The sequence below is a fragment of the Corvus cornix genome, chromosome 5 (assembly GCF_000738735.6).
Source record: "Corvus cornix cornix isolate S_Up_H32 chromosome 5, ASM73873v5, whole genome shotgun sequence".
NCBI classification, from domain to species: Eukaryota; Metazoa; Chordata; class Aves; order Passeriformes; family Corvidae; genus Corvus; species Corvus cornix.
The window spans coordinates 58,391,164-58,409,606 of record NC_046335.1 but is presented as its reverse complement, the minus strand read 5'-3'; the positions used below and the strand labels follow the sequence as shown (position 1 = coordinate 58,409,606).

General features: G+C 49.6%; 1 protein-coding gene and 1 long non-coding RNA gene across 3 annotated transcripts; one reads left to right on the top strand and one right to left on the bottom strand.

Annotated features, from left to right (window-relative positions):
• Nucleotides 1-85: 85 nt before the first annotated feature.
• FADS2 (fatty acid desaturase 2) lies at nucleotides 86-18,122 on the bottom strand. Of its 2 annotated transcripts, none has more exons than XM_039552077.1 (13): nucleotides 17,651-18,122; nucleotides 14,030-14,140; nucleotides 12,867-13,064; nucleotides 12,652-12,753; nucleotides 12,032-12,157; nucleotides 10,776-10,836; nucleotides 10,368-10,444; nucleotides 10,105-10,202; nucleotides 9,430-9,526; nucleotides 8,426-8,505; nucleotides 7,260-7,385; nucleotides 6,301-6,374; nucleotides 86-321 (listed from the first exon to the last, which is right to left on the bottom strand). In XM_039552077.1, exons 1-12 carry the CDS (start codon nucleotides 17,855-17,857, stop codon nucleotides 6,323-6,325), a joined length of 1,335 nt encoding a protein of 444 aa, XP_039408011.1. In that variant the 5' UTR covers nucleotides 17,858-18,122; the 3' UTR covers nucleotides 86-321; nucleotides 6,301-6,322. The 2 variants fall into 2 exon arrangements, with proteins under 2 accessions (XP_039408011.1, XP_039408010.1); XM_039552076.1 differs by lacking the exon at nucleotides 86-321 and adding an exon at nucleotides 4,778-5,593.
• On the top strand, nucleotides 5,592-15,741 carry LOC120410017. The gene is made up of 2 exons (XR_005601926.1): nucleotides 5,592-7,105; nucleotides 8,967-15,741. It is a non-coding gene; the product is annotated as an uncharacterized LOC120410017 (long non-coding RNA).
• Nucleotides 18,123-18,443: the final 321 nt, after the last annotated feature.

The window sequence follows — 18,443 nt, the reverse complement described above, 5'->3', positions numbered from 1 at the left end:
GTGTTTAATTTGAGCACTTGGTGAGCTCCAGCACGATGGGGAGACAAGAATGAGCAAGGCACGGAACTGGAATTGGCAGCAGCGCTTTGATTTCCACTCATGCTTTATTTCCCCCTCCCCAGGGTGATGGTGAAGCACGGGCTGTGCTGCTCCGCTCCATTTGGGGTTGTGAGCGTGGCCTGAAGGTGTGTGGACTTGCAAAGGGTGATAATTTCAACTCTGAGTGATTTACCTGGAGATCCTGGGCCAGGAACTGGCTCCAGCTGAGCAACCAACAGCATCTTCAGCTCAGAACCCAAATTTCCAGGTTTTGTCAGGCATCTGTAAGCAAAAAGGGAACAAAACACACAGGGAAAGTGCAGTATGGCTCCTGTATCTTATTAAGCAGCAGCTGTTTTTTTTATGAAGGCCAGGCTAATTGAGGCCAATTAAATTAATCAGGCAAGTGAACCAGCCACACCCATTCCAAGGAGGATGGGTGCAATCACAGGCAATTAGTGTGATTAATATTCTCACTGTCATCCCCACAGCCAGCACCTGGCCAAGAAGTTGGGGAGTTACCTAACTGTGCTCAGGAGGATGCTGCGGGCAAAGGTGGTGCTTCCAGGTGATGATCCTTCTCCTTGGCCTTTTCCCACTCCTTTCTCGAATTCCCACTGAGCCTCTCTTGACCTGAGCAGCCTGGACTTGGCCTTCAAACCTCAGTGGCTGGCAGAAGGTGGAAAAGCTCTGACACAGGATGTTTTAGAAAACATCATCATTCACCCCACTGGAACTTACATTTGCACCCTCCAGCCTCTCTAGGGGATAGACAACACCTTTATTTTCATTTTTTATTATTATTCATTTATGTAATTTGTATTTATTTTATTCTATTTTATGTTCTGCTGTGGGGGAATGATTCACCTTCTGGCTCACTCTGGAATTCTGGATTATTCCCTTCATACTCTTTACAACACTGTTTCCAAATGGATGTTGAGTGTGTGGCTGGAAATGTGAATGGAATATTCACCTTACAGCAGCTCCAACAATGCCCTGTTCTGTAGAATCCCCAGGGCAGAGGGATGGTGTAGGGAGGGCTCAGTATGGAAGTGTTTCTATGTGCTATTTGAGGAATTCAGACTAATTTTTCAATAAAATATATATGATAACATGATATAACCCAGCACAAATAGTGGATAAAAACTGAGGTTTTTTCCAGAGGCTAAACTTGATGTTGACTTTTTACTTTTTAAACAGAGTTTAAAAAACCTGTTGCAAGAAGGGAGCTCACAAATGTGGCTGCCCCATCCCTGTAAAGTGTTCGAGGCCAGCTTGGAGGGGGTAAAAACTGCACATCTGAACACCACGAACCTGTTTTTCCCCACACTGATGCCACACACAAATTATGTTGTGAAGCAGTTTCCTGAGACCTCTAGAACTGGGCCCCTGCAGAGTAAGTAAACCATGATGATTTTTTTTAAAGCAATGCTGTTTATGGATGAAGATAGTGATTTGTAGTGGTTAATTTTTGTGTAAGAGCCCCCTGTGTTTGTGTTAGGGGAGCCTGTTTATTCTGGGATGAAATGAAAGCCCCCAAAATGGGGTCATTCTCTGCTTTGGGTTCTGTGACACCTCGTGGCACCTGCTGTCTGGGCAGGATGAGTTTGCCTATGGAGCAATTCCTGTGGACTCTGGCAAGCTGCAGTGTTGGTTTTAGGGGACAGATAAGGGTAATCTGGCCATTGCTTTGTCTCCTGACCCGGGACAGCCTGTGAGCTTCCTTTGTCTGCCCCTCCACCTGATGAGACGGGTTTCAATGGGTTCATTTGGCAGAACCAGCTCTGTTAAAGCCTCTGGGCTGACCTCGAGACAGTTTTGACCTAAAACCCACTGCTGATGTCAACTCCAAACCCACCAAAGCATCGGATGGAGCTGTGGGTTGGGAAAGCTGCTGCAAGGTGCTCAGCACACCCTGGGATGAGCCACAAATGGGCATCTGGAAAACTGTAAAATGCTTCTATGAAGTTTTCACAACAATTTTGTTCTCAGCTGCCTCCCCAGACAGTCTGGAGGCTGAGTTTGAGCAGCCAGGCAAATCTTTGGCAGGAAAATCTCCTTTCCTTTGGTGCTTGTTCCCAGGATAAGGGGAAGCAGCTCCATTGATCATCCTGAGCTTGTGAAGGCTGATAAAGAAACCCATTTGTGCTATTAAAGTCACTGGTATCAAAGTAATTCCACTAATTTCACCACATGAAGTGGAAAAAGGACTTTCCACACTTACTGGCTAACAGCTCCTCCATAAAAAACCCCAGGAAAACCAAGGGAAGCCATAATCAGCAAGTCTGATCCCGGATCCTTTTTTAGTCTCCTTCCACAGTGTTCTTGGCTTGGGATCTGATGTTGAACTGCTAAAAACAGCAGTTAGGAGGCTAAATGTGAAATTGGAGCTTGACTCGCCCTTTATATCAAATCCTACCCTGACCCTTTACAATTCTGCATTTGAACATGTTTTTGATCTCGGAGCAAAACCCGGATGGTGAAATTCCCACCCTAGAAATGTCCCAACTTGCTTAGTTGGCATCTCCGTGCCACCTGCTCATGGGTTTGTGTGGCAGAAGGCACTCCAAGAGGGAACAAAGTTCCTGAGCACCAGTGACTCTGGAAAAAACCCCACATAAAGCATTTATATGGTCAACAAATAGTTATGATTTTATTGAGTGGTAGAATACACAAGAAAAAAAAAAAAGGGTTCTTTTCGAGTTACTGGAATATTCATTTCCTTTTATAAAGAATGAAACAAAGCAGGAGCTGTCCTATAAGGAATGTGGGTTTGCTGCTTTAACATCGGGAATGTTAGGGCTTTGTTAGGAAGGCTTTCTTAGGAAAGCATCTACAAAGGAAAAGGATGTCTTTGCCCTAATAAAGACTTCAAATCCAGCCAGGGAGCTCAGCCCCTGCAGCAGGGAATGATGGTGCCTGGAGATGGGTCCTGACAAGCCTCCCAAGCCCTATCTCAGTGAGCAGTTGGGATTTGGGCTTCTCAGATCCATGCTTGGAGGGAAATCTCCAAGGAAAGTCCCCTGATTCCCACTGTGCCTCTCCCTGGAAACTGGGGGCAGTGAGTCCCTGCTCCCAGAGCTGCCGGAGCAGGGGCTCAGTGTGAGATCCAGCTCATTCCGAGGCACCTGTGGATGTCACCAGTCCCTGCCACCCCCTCTGAGCCCCAGCTCTGCCCTGTCCTGCCCTGTGTCTCCAGCACAGTCCTCCAGGCAGATTCCAGCCATGCTGGGAGATCACAATTCCAAATTTCTTCTCCTTCACCCCTCAGTATTTTTTCTCCCCCTCTCATGCATCCCTCCCCAACCCCCAACCTTCCCAAACTTCTCCCATTTCTCCTTCTCCTCCCAAAACACCCCCAGAGGCTTCCCTTTGCTGCAGTTTGTGCTTTTCTCTGCCATCCTCGACCATCCTGGTCCTCCAGCTCCTATTCCACTCCCACACAGTGAGTGAGGAGAACAAATCCAGTCCTTCCCTGGCTGTTGTTTGATTCTCTGCCCTGAAACCAGCTCTGTTTCCAGCTCCCCATCGCCATGTGGTGTAGCTGGGTTCAATAAACCCTGGCAGGCTCCCAGCATCTCTTACTGGTTATGTTTTTTCTTTTTTTTCATGTTTGTGTCTCATTACAATGCAAATGAGTGACCTTTATCGAGAGAGAAAGTGGACAAGATTTCACCTCATTATTTTCAGAGAAGCTGGTTAGTTAAGAGTTCTCAGAAAGCTGGGCAAAGCTGTGCTGAAAATTCTGTGTTTCAGTCATTTTGATGGCAAACTTTAACCTGCTCGTGCCTCACTCATTGCTGCCTTGTTGGAGACAAAGCCAAGGAAGCTCGTGGGAAGTTTATATCTGTCCACATTTCCAGCTTTACTGAAACTTCTGGAATATCTCCAGATAAACCTAATTCTACTTGGAGAACAATGATAACAAAGCAGGTTGATCCAGACTTCCAGGGCTCTTTGTCAGGGATCTGTTTGACCTGCTCTTGTTAAAGGGTGGAGAGCTTAAAGAATCCTGGGATGGTTTGGGTTGGAAGGGACAATAAAGATCATCCAATTCCACCTTCCTGCCATGGACAGGGACACCTTCCCTAGATCAGGTTGCTTGAAATCTCATCCAGCCTGGCCTGGAACACCTCCAGGGATGGGGTATCAACAAAGAATCAAGGCACGTAGGAAACAGCTCAAATTCCAAGACAGAAAGCTGGGATTTTTTGGAGGGAGAGGAAGAAAATGTATGAGCCAGAGACGGTTTGCCTGAAAAAATAATGAGTTTTGGTGGGGAAAAAAATGCCCATTTACCTAAGAGCTGATCTTTCCCAAGATGAACCCAAACAGTTTCCTAAGAAGAAAAGTGAGAACAGGAGGACAGGGCTAAGGAGGAACATATTTGCTCTGGAAATAAGACAAAAAAACCAAGGGCTGTCAGAAGAATAAGCTGGAGATTTAAAAGCTTGCAGTGCTGATGCAAGCTCCAGTTGCTGGAGCTCAGTGAGGTACATTCAAGGAGTCAGAAAGGGATGCACAAATTAAGGCAGTCCTGATGAGGTTAGCCAAATCCCAGGCTAGCTCCTTACTACCTGCCACGGAAATCACAGCATCCAGAAGGATGTTATTTGTGTAGCTTTTCACCCTAAACATTCCTGGTGGTACTTGGGTGGGCAAAACCCCCAGCACAAGCCCTTTACAAACCCTCAGTATCACTGGCTTGCTGAAGTTGCAAGATGCTGAATTCCCCATCTGTAAGCAAAGATAAAATCTCATTTTATTCTCCAAAGAAGCCGGGGAGGGAATACATTTATTTTTTTTAATGCTGGCCACAGTCCCGGAGTCACCTCTGTTCATGATGAAGCACCTTGCTGATTCTATGGGATGCTGTTAGGATTCAGGGATTTGACAGAGAAGATCCAGTTTCAGAGGTGAGGGAAGTAATGAGGCGTGTGAAGTAACCAGCATCTCCCTCCTGGTGTTTCTAGGGAGCACCGAGGTGGATGCTGGAGCTGGAGGCTGCTTTTGGAACCACGGCCCTTTGTCCTAAATCAAACATCTCTTCTGCTGTGTTGCAGCTGAACCTGGACCCCTGGATTTATTTGGGGTCAGGTTGCCTGTTCCAGAAGCACCTGGAAGCTGTTCAGCCATATCTCCCGGTAAGCCATTAGTGGGTTTTGGTAATTAGGTGCTGGGCAGAAAATTGAGTTTTAAACAACTTGTACGAGGGTTCTCCAAAGGTGTCACATCAGCAGCAGAGCCTGGGCAGTCCTGATTCCAGACTGTTTGGGCAGCTCCTCCTTCTGCAGGGAGAACTCCTTTCCTCCTGCGATTGTTCCCAAGGGAAGGGTGAACGGTGCCATGGCTCCTGGCCTCGGGCAGGTGGGGAGAGGCTCGGTGCCTGCCAGGCGTGTGCAGACAGGCAGAACCCTGGGCTTCTGCCGGGCAGGGTGGTGAAAAGGCCATTTGTGGTTCTCCCGCAGCACTGAGGAGCAATTAGCGCGTTTTGCTTGTGTGATTGTTTTGGTCTTTTGGGTGGTTTGCTGACCAATCGCCCGTGCCAGACCTGCTGCTCATTAAAAAGAAAACAGACCCTCTTCTAAAGGAGACATTTTGCTGTTTAAACCCAGAAATCTTCTACAGACCCCTGGGAATAGGGGCTGATCCTACAAACACGGCTATGTTAGCCCTGCCGTGGTTAGGGGTTAGCTGTGCAGGGCCAGAGTCACAGCTTGGACTAAAGGGATGCTATGGTTAGAGAAGGGAAGGAGGCAGGGAAAGGAGGGAGCTGGGTTCTGGACAGGGCTGGAAGCACAGCCCAGCAGCTGCCAGTCCCGTGGGATGTGATTCCTCTTTCACACAAACATGGGAAAGAGGCATGAGTTGGCTGTGGTGTCCTTGGATTGCAAACACTCACTGAGGCCTCAAAAAACCCTTAGGTGCGAATCGGGGTTTGTGTGGTTTAGGCAGAACGAGGACGAATCTTGTGAAAAGAAGGTCAAAGTCAGATATTAATATCCCTTTTTTAAACATTCCTCATCATCCTCACCCAACCTTCCGTTCCCTGCGATGCTGGCCTCGCTTTCCACCCTCTGGAGCACATTTTAAATCTGCCTGGATTAAACAGGTTGCCTGGGCCTGCGCCAGAAGCAGCTGACAAGAGAGGAAACTCTTTTTCTCTCCCCTCCAACCATGGATTTAGACTGAGATCTGAGAGTAAAAGACACAAGTGTGATCCCCCCTCCCCATGCCCCCCCATCCCTCCCGGTCACTCACACCTCCCCAGAAAGATTCATGATCACTTATGGAGATAAGCATCCAGCCAGAGATCTCCAGATTTCTTTAGGGACCTATGGGAAGAAAAGGAGGAGAAGTTTGGGAATCTTGCTGCTGTCGTGTTTTTTCCTGCAATGGAGCCTATTGCTGAATTTTAATATCAATCATAGGCTCACACTCACAGAACCCACCCTCTGGCAGTGTGAAGCCATTCCCCTTTGTCCTGTCACTCCAGGCCCTTGTCCAAAGTCCCTCACCAGCTCCTTTGGAGCCCTTTTAGGCACTGGAAGGGGCTGCAAGTCCTCTTGGGAGCCTCCAGGCTTCACCCCACTGTGCCTTGGTGCTGCATGGCCCTGTCCTAACTGGATTTGAGGACAAAAGCAGGTTTGGAACCAGTTTTCAGCTCTCCCACCCTTTGTGGCCACCCCTCTTCAATCTGCCTGTGCTCAGAGTGGTTTGTGCAGGAGGTGCCTGGACTGCAGAGCTTTCTCATGTTCCCTGCCATGAATTATTCCCCTCGGAGTAACTGAGACAGCAACATTAACACCGAGGCTGCTGGCAAGGGCCGTTAGACTCGTCTCCAGCTCTGCCTGCAGGGAATTGCCTGTTGCTGCTGGCAGGGCTCTCAGGGGACACAGCAGAGGCTGTAACCTGACCTTTCCTTTTGATTCGTCTCACTTTGCAGCAGGAGCCACCAGCTGTCAGAACAGGGTGGTATAAAAATCAGAATCATTAAGGTTGGAAAAGGCCTCTAAGATCCACCCCAGCACTGCTGAGCCACCATATCCCCAGATGCTGTGATCAGGTTTGTACCCATCTGAAGGTTAAGTGTTTGGTACTTTGACAGCAAGCAACAGCACAAATTTCTGAAGGGTCTGTTGAGTCCTGGATCCTCTGTGCTAGAAAATATTGGGTGTCCCTGGAAAAATGAGCTGCAGGGGGGATCAGGAGGGCCTTACCCAACGATGTCTACAAATGCTTTCCCAAGGGGCTTCTCCTCATACGGGACTCCGTACTTGGCACATAATGACTTCACCAAAGGCTTCACCTTCCAGAAGTTATGCCGTGGCATTGTTGGAAACAGGCTGGAGAGGAGAGAGAGAAAACAAAGCTGAGAAAGCTCACGAGACAAGCACCAAGGGATGGGCATCTCTGTTTGCATCCTCAGGGGCTTGGTGTTGGTGCCTCCTCAAGCTGTACAGACAAAGGAAGAGAGGCACAGAGACATCCCTGCTTTACGCTCCTCTGTCTCAAGGAGGAGGTGAAAACTGATTTTCCTGCCATGCCTCAAAGCAAAGCCATGCTCAGGACACGCTGAAAGCCAGTTCGTGCAAGAAGGGACACGAGTGTGCAATGAGAGGGCAGCAGGAGTGAGGGAACAGCCTCAGAGATGGCCGCCCATTTCCTCTGGGAATAATTGTTTCTTGCTGAACTGAATTCCCAGTGACCTGCTTTTCCACCTCTGGAAGCAGGTAAAGAAGGATCTTGGGGGACCTTTCCCTATGTTTTTCATGGAGATTTCCTAAGCTGGCTCCCAAACCATGCAGCCTCACCCTAAAAACCTTTTCTTCTATGTTTGCTGTTGCCATGGGCAACAGACTGTCCATATGGCCCTGGTTTCCATATTTTTTCTGGAATCTGGTACCCAGCATCCTACACAGTCCCACACTCTATAAAACACTGGAATGCTTTAGGGGAGGGGAGTTTTCTGAGGTGGATGCTTGGCATATGAGCCCACAGCCTTTGTAATGGTAGATGCATAATGACGACTCCTAATTAAACCCTAAATTAAGGCTGTGAGAGTGAAAGCTTTGCAGCAAGAGAGAAAAATGTCGTGGCTGTAATAGAAGCAGACTACCATGGAATGGTTTGGGTGAGAAGGGATCTTAAAGCTCATTCAGTTCCCACCCCACCACGGGCAGGAACACCTTCCACTATCCCAGGTTGCTCCAAGCCCCATCCAACGTGGCCTGGAGCACTTCCAGGGATGGGGCAGCCACAACTTTCACTGCTGTGTAGTCTGGAACTCTTTTTCCTTGGCATATGATCCTGCCCCACCTCCTAATTCCGTCCCCGGGGCTGTGACAAGCTGGCAGTGCCCTCACAATGCCGGCTCCGTACTCACTGGTGCTCGATCTGGAAGTTCAGGTGCCCGGTGAACCAGTCATTGAAAAAGGACTGCTCAATGTTGCAGGTCGCTGCCATCTGCCAGGAGAGAGAAAACTGTGAGGATTTGGCTCGTCCCAAAATCAGGGTGAAATTGCTCTTCCTGAGCTCTGGGAGTGCAGAGCCTGCCGTGCTGGGCCTGCTGGGTGCAGCAAGGGGAGCTTTAATCCTCCCTCAGGGCCTCAGGTAATCAAACTTGCACTGGTGGTGAAGTGATGTAGCCCAAGCCCAGATTCCTAAATCTCAGCCTCTCCCATTGGAGATCAGAGGGTTGGCAGCAGTACCAAGGTGGAAAATGGGAGGAAAATGCATGGACACAAAGCTTCCCCATCCCCATGTAGTTATTGCCCAGTTTGCCTTAAGTGTGATATTCTGACAATATTTCTTAGGTATTCTTGCTATTAGTTTTCATAAAATTAGATGTTTTTTCTTAAAATTCTTAAAATGCAACCAAATTTTTTATTGGGTTCCTCCCTCAGACATCTTATTTGGATTTGCAGGGAGACAGAACTGCCAAAATATCAGGAGTATGGTTCTAGAATAAAGAAAAGGAAAGGGAGCACACAGTCACTCATCTTCCAGAACAAAAGGACAAAGGCAGCTTCCAAAATGAAGAGTCACCACTTTTTCCTCAGCTGTCTTCCTGTGGAATCTACAGGCCTGGCCAAAACACCCACGAATATTTTTCTGGATTTGCAGTCACATCCAGCATCAGTCACCAGTCATTCCCTCTCTCAACTTGCCTCCAGGAGCAGGTAACCTTTTTAATTGTCAAAGTAATTGCAGAACTTTGGAACTCCATGTCTTTGCCCAGCATTGCTGGCTCTGGGAAGAACATCTTTATAGGAGAAGTCATGGACAAGACACTCTATCCTAATAAGGGGTGGTGGTAACCCTCACACTCTCTGAGTAAATCCCATTTTGGGGTGAGTCAGGGGTGTTTTTTTCTCCCCTCCCAGTTACCTGGGAGCTCAGCCAGTCTCTGTGCTTCTCGGAATCAATTTCCATTGGAATGTGATTCATCTGGGTGACCCACACGAACCAGTGGCTCTCCAGAAACCTGCAAAGCCAGGAAAAATTGTGACAATTTCTGCCAGATGTGGGGACATCAGGTGGGGTTTGCAGGGAGCAGAAGAGACTTGGATGGATGTTGACAAGGAATTGCCTGGAATCATCCTCATTCCAGGCTTGTTTTCTGAAAGAGCAGATGATCTGATTTTGCAATTTTGCTTTTTTTCTTGCACTTTCAGTTTCATCAAAAATTTTGGGAATAATGGGCTGGTTGTGCTAAGTTTTCCAGCTTGATTTCAGACTTGGAGCTTGCACAGGATTACCTCCACAGTCAGCTGGGAAGAGGGTGGGATGAGACACTCTGGGAGGGTCCAGCCATGACCAAAGTGGGATCAGCAGTGTGTGGGAACAGGGAATGAGGAAAGGGAGGAGAATCCTGGCTGGACCATGGTGGGGCAGGGGGAGATGCAGGTAGGAGAAGATGTTGAGTGCCAGAGGAACTAGAATTGGGAGGGAAGCCAGAATTCCTGAGAGGGAAGTGAAGCAGTGGGACACAGCAGAGCTGAGGCCAGGCTCAAACAGCACTGGAGGGATGGCAGAGCAGCAGGGATGCCCTTGAGCCCCTACCTGACAAACGTGAGGAGACCCAGGGATCCCAGGATGCCATAGAACGGGATGTAGGTGAGGAAGTAGCGCAGGTAGTAGCTGATGGCCCAGGCCAGGTCCTGGGGGGAGAGAGAAAACACCAGGCATCACTTCGCCCATCTTGGGTAACGTGTCCTTGCTGGGGATGTTGGGAACAGTGGGTAATTCCTGCTGGGCCCCTGGCCTCCCTCTCTGCTCCAGTTTCCTGCCAGACCCCATAAGGATGGAGGGAATGTTTCACTCACCGCCCAGAACCTGCGCCTGATCATGGTCGAGATGATTTGGATTTGGAAATACACAGGGATGAGCAGAGGCGGGAAGACTGCAAGGCAAAGGGAAATGGTTTGGCCATCAGAGGGGTGGGAAGGTGTGTGGCATGAGGGACTGCTTCCATGGAACTGGGAACATGCAGTTTTTCCATGGAGCCTCTCACATGGAGGTCATTCCCAGCCTCAGCTCTTTTACATTCCCTTGCTCTACAGGGCAATGTTCCAGGTGTTTGGACATCCCTGAGCTGATTTTGGGAGCTGCACAGGGTCCTGAGGAAGGGTGGGATGAGCTGGGATTTGAGGAGTTGCTCTGCTCACACAGTGAGGGCTGGAAAGGACAAGTGGCATTCCAGGAAAAGGGAAGAGAGGAGGGTGGATACTCACTGAGGAAGAAGTACTCGTGCTGGTGATTGTAAGGCAGGTACTTCAGCTTCTTCTTGCCGTACTGCAGGACACAAGGACACAGCTCAGCCTGGGATCGGGATGTTCCCAGGTAAAAGCAGATTCTCTGCAATAATTCCTAATTTATTGACCAGGGAGTTTTGACTGAATTCCCACCAGCGATTTGGTGTGATTAAATATCCTGACTTTGTCCTTGTGTTAGGTGTAAACTCAATTTTTACAGATAATCTCTATTTATTTGATGGGATTTTGATGCACTTCGCCTGCTGCCATCCCTGTGTCTGTGATAAGAACTGCCAGCACCTCCATCTTTACTAATATCAATGTGACAGGGATGAAGTCTGATTTTTTGGAAGGGAAGGCTTGTAGCACCGACAAATCAGGCACATTATTCCCTCTGGGCTGAGCTCTGCAAGGCTGTGCACTTGGCATCATCTGGAAAAGGATTCTGTACCAGTGTGAGAATATTAGGATAGACTGATCCAGGCCTAATATTAGATATTTTGAGGAGGAAGTCCAGTTTTCCTTGTTACCACAAATGTTTAGGTTTTCCTTCAAGTCTGCTTTCTCAATAATACAAAATCTGGCTGAGAAACCATTTTTAATGTTGTATTCCCCTGTGTTGTCTTTGCTGCTTGTCCATTTTCTTGGGGTTTTGCTTTTAAAACTAGAAACCCTTGTTCCATTGTGAAAACCACCACAATTTAAGTGCTTTGCATAGGTTTTTATAAACAGGCAGTAAATATTTTGGCTCTGGAGGGGCAGATTGAATTAAAATTAAAATCACTTGATGCTGGAAGACATTTGCTATGGAAATGGAAGGTTAGTTTTGAAATGCTCCTGCTGGAATACTGAGGAACACCATATTTCCCCCTCATGCTGGCACTTCAAGCCAGCAGAATGAAGTGGCCTTGAGTGGCTTTCTGCTTTCTCTCCAAGCCCATCTGCATTATTTTTCCCGAGTTAGCCCAGGACACTGTCTCCTGTGGTCAGCACAGGAAATGGATTGGGAATTAATAGTCAGTGCTGCTCCTCAGCGCAAGGGTTGGCTCCAAACTCCTGTCAGACAACGTAGCCGGACGAAATCCCTGGATTAAGCATTTCCTTTCTAGCATTCCTGGAAGTCCTGCCTGTGTAAGTCATGTCTAACAATGGGAGCCAACTCCTGGATTTGCACAACCACTCTCTGAGGGCCCTCTCAGACAGTAGGTTTCCACGTTTTCCCCACTTTTCCTTACCTCAACAGGCTGTGTGTCCCCAAGGACAAAAATGTGCAGCATGTTCACATCTGGGTCCTTCTTGAAGATGTTGGGCTTGGCGTGGTGCTGGAAGTGGCGGTGGTTCCACCAGTTTGCAGAGGCACCCTGGGCAAGGAGAACAAGGAGTTTTCATCCATGGGGAGCTGCTCCCAAGGTGGGATTACCCCATCATTTATGAGAACTAAAGTGGTGAGACTCAGGTTGTGGCCAAAGTGGGATTTGCTTTGGAAAGAGCAGCAGGCAGGGCGTGCTGGAGTTGTTGGTTGCTATGAGACTGCTGGTTCCAGAGGGATCCCCAAGGATCATCCATATTGAAAGAACATGGAATAAATACACTCTGAGTGAGTTACAGGTCACTGTGTCTTCCCAGAAAATGCTGGAATGGTTTGGGTTGGAAGGGACTTTAAAGCTCATCCAGTCGCAGCTCCCTGCCATGGGCAGGGACACCTTCCACTAGCCCAGGCTGCTCCATGGACAATGGTCACCAACTTTTTTTGTGCCTCTGCTCACTTTGGGAAGGCTGAGAGCCTCCCTTTCCTACTGGGCCACAGCCAAAGGGATGGATTCCCAGAATTCCCTGGCTCCATAATTCCCTTTACCTTCAGGTGTCCAATGACAAACTTGTGGAAGATGTGGTTCCAGGAAGACTTCTTGAAGACAGAGAGGTGTCCAAAATCATGCTGCAGCCAGCCTGCCTGGGCCTGGGATGAGGGGAAATCAGATAGTTAGGAAGCTATTGGGAATCAGAGCTAAGCAGGAAAGAAATGGAGATGGAGGGCATGTTGGGAGTGTGAGGAAGAGCCCTCTTTGTCACCTGGCAAGTTGTAAGGATGCAGGCAAGGATGAGAGTTGTGATCCAGCCGGTCCCAAAGTAGGAAACCATGAGCCAAGCCAAAACTTCCATGGCAATGATGTGGCCCAGGTAAAGGGAGAAGAACAAAGGGCTGGCTTGGAACAGGTTCATGTCCTCCGCTGTCTTCCGCAGGGTCCGGAAATCCTCCACCAGCTGGGACTGCAACGGGACAGGCAAGAGCAGGGTGAGGCTTGGGAGTGAGCCTGGATGAGTTGCGGGATGGATGGATGGATGGAGGAAGGATGAGCTCCGTGCTAAGGACCCTGGCTTCATATTCCAGCTTTTTGCCCTGTATTCCTAGGAATAAGCATCCTGGCTGGTCTGAGCCCACATCCTGACCTTTTGGACCTGGAGCCAGGAGAGTAATCCAAGCTCTGTTGAGTGTCCCATCACCTGATGGCTCTTGTCTGAATGAGCTTCCCAAGCACCAAGAGAAGCTGGAGCAAGAGGGAATTCAGTGCTATTGTGCCTAATTCCAGAGCTCTGATAATGAGCACCCACTATCACCCGTCATCCATTCAATCCGTGGGCCAGCTCCTGTGCAGCCATCCATGAGGAGCATTGCTGGGTCACTGGGGGCCAGCACTGTCCCCTCTATTGTGAGTGACACAGATATCTCACAATCATGGCCAGCCACAAACAACAGGGCAGGATTGAGTTTCCTGGCCAGTTGTGCCACGCTCTGGGCCTGAATAATGGATGAGCAGGGATCCAGAGCTGCCCTGGGGATGGGCAGTGGCTGCTGCTCCTTAGCACGGCCACCGAAGCGAGACTTGTGTTTTGGAGCTTGGTCACCAGCAAAGGAGCAGCAGAAGGGACCCTGGAGCTGGGGCACATTTCCCATTCCACATGTCTCAGTTCCCATTTCCCGTCAGGATGGGATCAGTCCAGCCTGGGTGCCTGGAACAGGCTGCCAGAAATTGGCTGTTGGTGGCTCTGTGGGAAAGGCAAGGTTTGTACGGCCAAAAGTGTCACCCCCTTTCCACACACATATGATAGGATGCAAATACTGCTACACGGAGATGTTCAGTCACTGAGAACTCTCCCTCTCTGGAGAACATCCCAAGAGGGAAAAACCAGTGGGAATAGCCACCCTGAACCCCAGCTGAGGAGCAAAAACTCACATTTTTGTCTCGGTCCTGGCTGGGCTCCCCTGGAGCGAGTTCTCCGATAAGCAAGGGCTTGAGAAACTTCTGCACCAAGGTGGGATTGATGTGGAAGGCCTGGAATGCATCCTGGAGTGGAAACAGGAGGAACTGTGTGAGATCCAGAAGTCAGATGTGCGTCCTATTCACTGTGACATTCCCACCCACCTCCAGCAGTTGTGGAACCTGTGGAAGAGGGGGGCCAGGTGACCTCCAGCTCTGTGATCACTGTTTGGGACATTAATTCCACTAAAGCCTGATGAATTTGCTGTCCTGGGAAGGGTGAGACCTGGGATGGCATCCAGCCATATGGTGAAAGGCACCTCAAGAAATTCTTTCTAAGCAACTAAATACTTAAATCCTGTTAATTCCCTTAGAAGGTAGGCAGAGGGGAATTTGTGCAAATCCTTCCTTAGGATAAAAATACCCTTGGAAAGTCTGCTCGTGGAGGCAAGTCAAGAGCGGGGGTGACTGTGGTGACTGAAGCTGGATGTGACTGCAAACACAAAAAATATTCCTGGGTGGTTTGGCCAGGCCTGGAGATCCCAGCGGTAAAACAGCGGAGGAAAAAGTGGTGACTCTTCAGAATAATGCCTTGTTTGTGGAGTCATGTTGATCCTGGCATTCATGAGCTTCTCTGACTCTTCTTTTTCTCTATTCCTTCCCCTTCCACATATTTTTGTCTACCTGTATCCCACAGGTGCCTGATGCTCATGAGATCTTGGCCAGATCCTTTCACATGGCACAGTTGGAATTTTAACCCCAAGGACAGCAGCAGGGCCAGAAAGCTGACCCAGATCAGAAACCCTCACTCTGTCCTTGCCCTTTCCTCACTGCACAGAACTGGAGTCAGCTCTTGGAATTCACCTGGGAGAACTGGAAATATTGGTTCCATAAAGTGCTGAGAGAGTATGGAAAAAAAAAAAATAGTTAAAAACAGGAGTCAGGAGCACCGTGCTCTGGCCTTTCCACCCTTGTCCCGTTGCCTAAGAACTGTAGGGACAAACTAAAATCTCCCTCCTGACTCTAAAGAGAAAGGGTGGATTGAAAAGTGCTCCCTCTGTCCAGCTGACCCTTCTGGGAGCTGCCCTCCATCAAAAGTCTGGGGTTCAAACGAGCCAGGCAACGACCTCGGGCCCAAGGCCCACCAAAATCAATAGAAACTTGAACCCATAAATGTGTCACTGAAATGTTGACTCTGGTTCCTGTTTTCCTCCTCTGGAATGATTTGCAGAAGATGTGAAAGAGGAAGGAAAAGCAGAATGAGGGGGGAAGTGAATAGCTGACTGTGCCTACTGCAAGGCTCTGCAGTTTTGGGTGAAAAAAAAGGGGAAGAAAGGGAAAGCGAGAGAGGGTGACACATAAGAAGCGTTAAAAAATGTCCATTCAATACTATTTTAACTGCTGGGAATAAAAAAGTCTTTGGAGGTCTGATTGGGTGCTCACTGCCTGGAGATCCTGCAAGAGACGGAAGGATTGGATTTTTATTGTGTGTATCTCATGAAGCTCCTATACTAATAGGTCCCAAATATAAGATAGCACCTGGATTTTGGAATTGTCCTCAGTTCTGTACTGCAGGTGATAAAAAGCTTAAGGAAGAAGATAATCTCTGAGAAATGCTGTGTGATGTTGGCACTTGACCTCCCAACTTTGTGATCTACTGACCAAATAAACCGAAGTGTTTTATGGGATGTGGGAATTATTCCAGCTGCTTCTGGTGAAGAAAAAAAAAAAGAAAAAAGCTTTGTATAATGGAGATAGGAGCTGTACCTGAGCACTGGAAGTGCTTAGAGCCGTCAGCACAAGGATTTTCTTTTACATCCCTGAGCACCTCTGGGACAGACACTGGAAAGTGTCCCTGCCTTCGTGTTCTGTGCGTGAGGTGACACCAGAACAGGCTGGCCCAGACTCAGATGTTGTGTTTAAAAAAAATCATAGAACCATGGAATGGTTCGGGTTGGAAGGGGCTGTAAACATCATCTCATTCCACTCCCCTGCCATGGGCAAGGACACCTTCCATCGACCAGGTTACTCCAGACCCCATCCAGCCTGGCTGGGACACTGCCAGGGATCCAGGGGCAGCCACAGCTTCTCCGGGCAACCTGTGCCAGGGCCTCCCCACCCTCACAAGGAAGATTTTCCTCCTAAAATCCAATCTAAAGCCTCACAGGGTCAAGGCCAAGTCTTTCTCCCCTTGAACAAGAAGGTTTTTTTGGCTGTAAATGGTTGTTCACCACAGGGAAGCTGCAAAACTGATGCCAATCCTGATTTGGTGCTCGGAGGGGTGATGTAACAATTTCAGAGCATTTTGAAGGCCATGCCTTCATGGAGTGTGGGATGCAATGTAGGGTGGGGAGGTGGGAGGAGGACCAGCAATCCTGGAAGCACCAACCTGTGTTTCAGCCTGCCTTTCAAGGATTCCAGACAACTGCAGTAGCAGATGCTTTTTGGTTGCTAATGGAGATAAGGGAGTTAAATTCTTGGGGATAGGAGTCAAACTCCTCCTGTTTGAGCAGCTCTGTGTTTAGGCACTTAAAAGCACAAACCTGGCCCATCTTTTTGAGGGAGAAAGCTACTCATTCAGAGGATTTACTGAAAAGGCACGGAAGGGCCAAAATGCAGCTCAGTGCTTAAAGGAAAAGAATGGAAAATAACCACGGGACGCAGGGAAATGGGGGTTGAAGGAAAGGGAAGGTTCTGCCAAATAATTTTGTCGCACATGGAGCTTCCTCCTTGCTGAGGTGTCAGGAGCTGTGGGAGACCAACAGCTTGTTCCTGCTTGGTCTCTGCACGTTTTGGGAAGAGCTCTGAGGCAGCTTGCATTTCACGAACACGCCCTGAGGGGAGAACATGCTCTCTGGATGCACTTCTGAGGAAGGTGGTTTTGAGGGGAACTCCAGACAGCAAACAATTTATTTCTAATTTGTTCCTTTTTCAAGGCAGGGTTGGTTTTTTTTGTTGTTGTTGTTGTTGTTTGGTTTCTTATCTTTTACGGTGCTGAAACCTGAGAGGTGGCTGAACCCAGCGCAGGAACAGCTGGAGCAGCAGCAAATGGTTTGCTGCTTTTCTTTTTCTCTCTCTCTTTTCTGTAGCAACCTGTAACCAAATTCTCCAGAGAATTTTCTCCCGGGGGAAAAAAAAAAAAAAAAAAAGCAAAAAAGCTCCTTGTTTTAAAGCCTCCTCACAGAAGCAACTTTGAGACACAGCCTGGCCTCTGTTTAACCCTCCCTGTGCTTGGCTGCGTGACTCTGCATGTCACAAACTCCACACTGAAAAAAGGGGAGATTTGGGACGCCTTGCTCCTGAATTCAGGGCTCGAGGCACGGCACAAGCAGGAGACAAAGGCAAACTAGCAGGATTTAAGCACAGCAATCCCTACCAACCCATCTTCCAGACACCACGGCTCCGGGGGTGGGGGGGGTGGGGGGACCTGCATCCACTTGGACCGAGCTGGGAGCAGCGGAAGGGCTGAGCCGGGTGTCCAGCAGGTGTTGGGGAGATGGGGACAGGGGACAGCAGGCAGCTGGCTCCCTTCAGGGAGGGAAGGAGCTGTCAGAGGATGCTGCTGGAGCCGGGAGAGCCGCGGGGGTCGGTCCTTACCGTGGCATCTTCGCCGGCGCAGTGGCTGATCACTCGCTGGCCCCCCGGGTGCCTGTTTGCCCACTTGGTGACATTATAAACCTTTCGCTCTATCACCAGCCACTTGTCCGTCCTCAGGTTGTGCTTCTGGATCTCCTCCCAGGTGTAGAAGCGGATCTGCGCCGCCGGCTCCCCCGAATCCCCCCCTTGCTCGCCCCCTTTCCCCATGGGGCCACTGGATTCTTTGTCTTCTTGCCCAAAGGGGGAGAGGAGTGGGGGGAAACTTGTCCCGGCGCCTCTTAGGGATGTGCCGGAGGGGAAGAGCTTTCCTGCCGGGATTGAACTCAGCTGATCCCCTGCTCCCTCCCTTCGCCTTCGCTCATGTCCTCCCTTCTCTTTGTTTCTGGCTTCCCAGCCCTTGGAAGCTCTCCGCCTGCTCGGAAGTGCCCCCTAGGCTGGCTGTCCCCGCACTGATGCACTTTATCCTCGCACATAGCCCTGTGTTTTGAGGGAAGCTCGGCCCCTTCTACCCACACCCCCCCTCGCACCCTCCTCTCGGGCATCCTCCTCCCCCCCCCCCCCCCCGGCATTCTCCCCCCTCGGCATCCCCTCCCTCTCCCAGCATCATCCTTTCTCCCGTGCATTCTCCTCCCTCCCGGCATCCCCCCCTCTCCCCCTCCGCCCCAAACTCAGCATCCTCCTCCCGCGGGCATCTCCCCCTGCCCGGCATCCCGCCCCCCTTTCCCCGGCACCCCCCCTCCGCTCGGTGCCCGGGGCTCTCCCAGCGGGATCAGCCGAGCCCCGGCGCCAATCC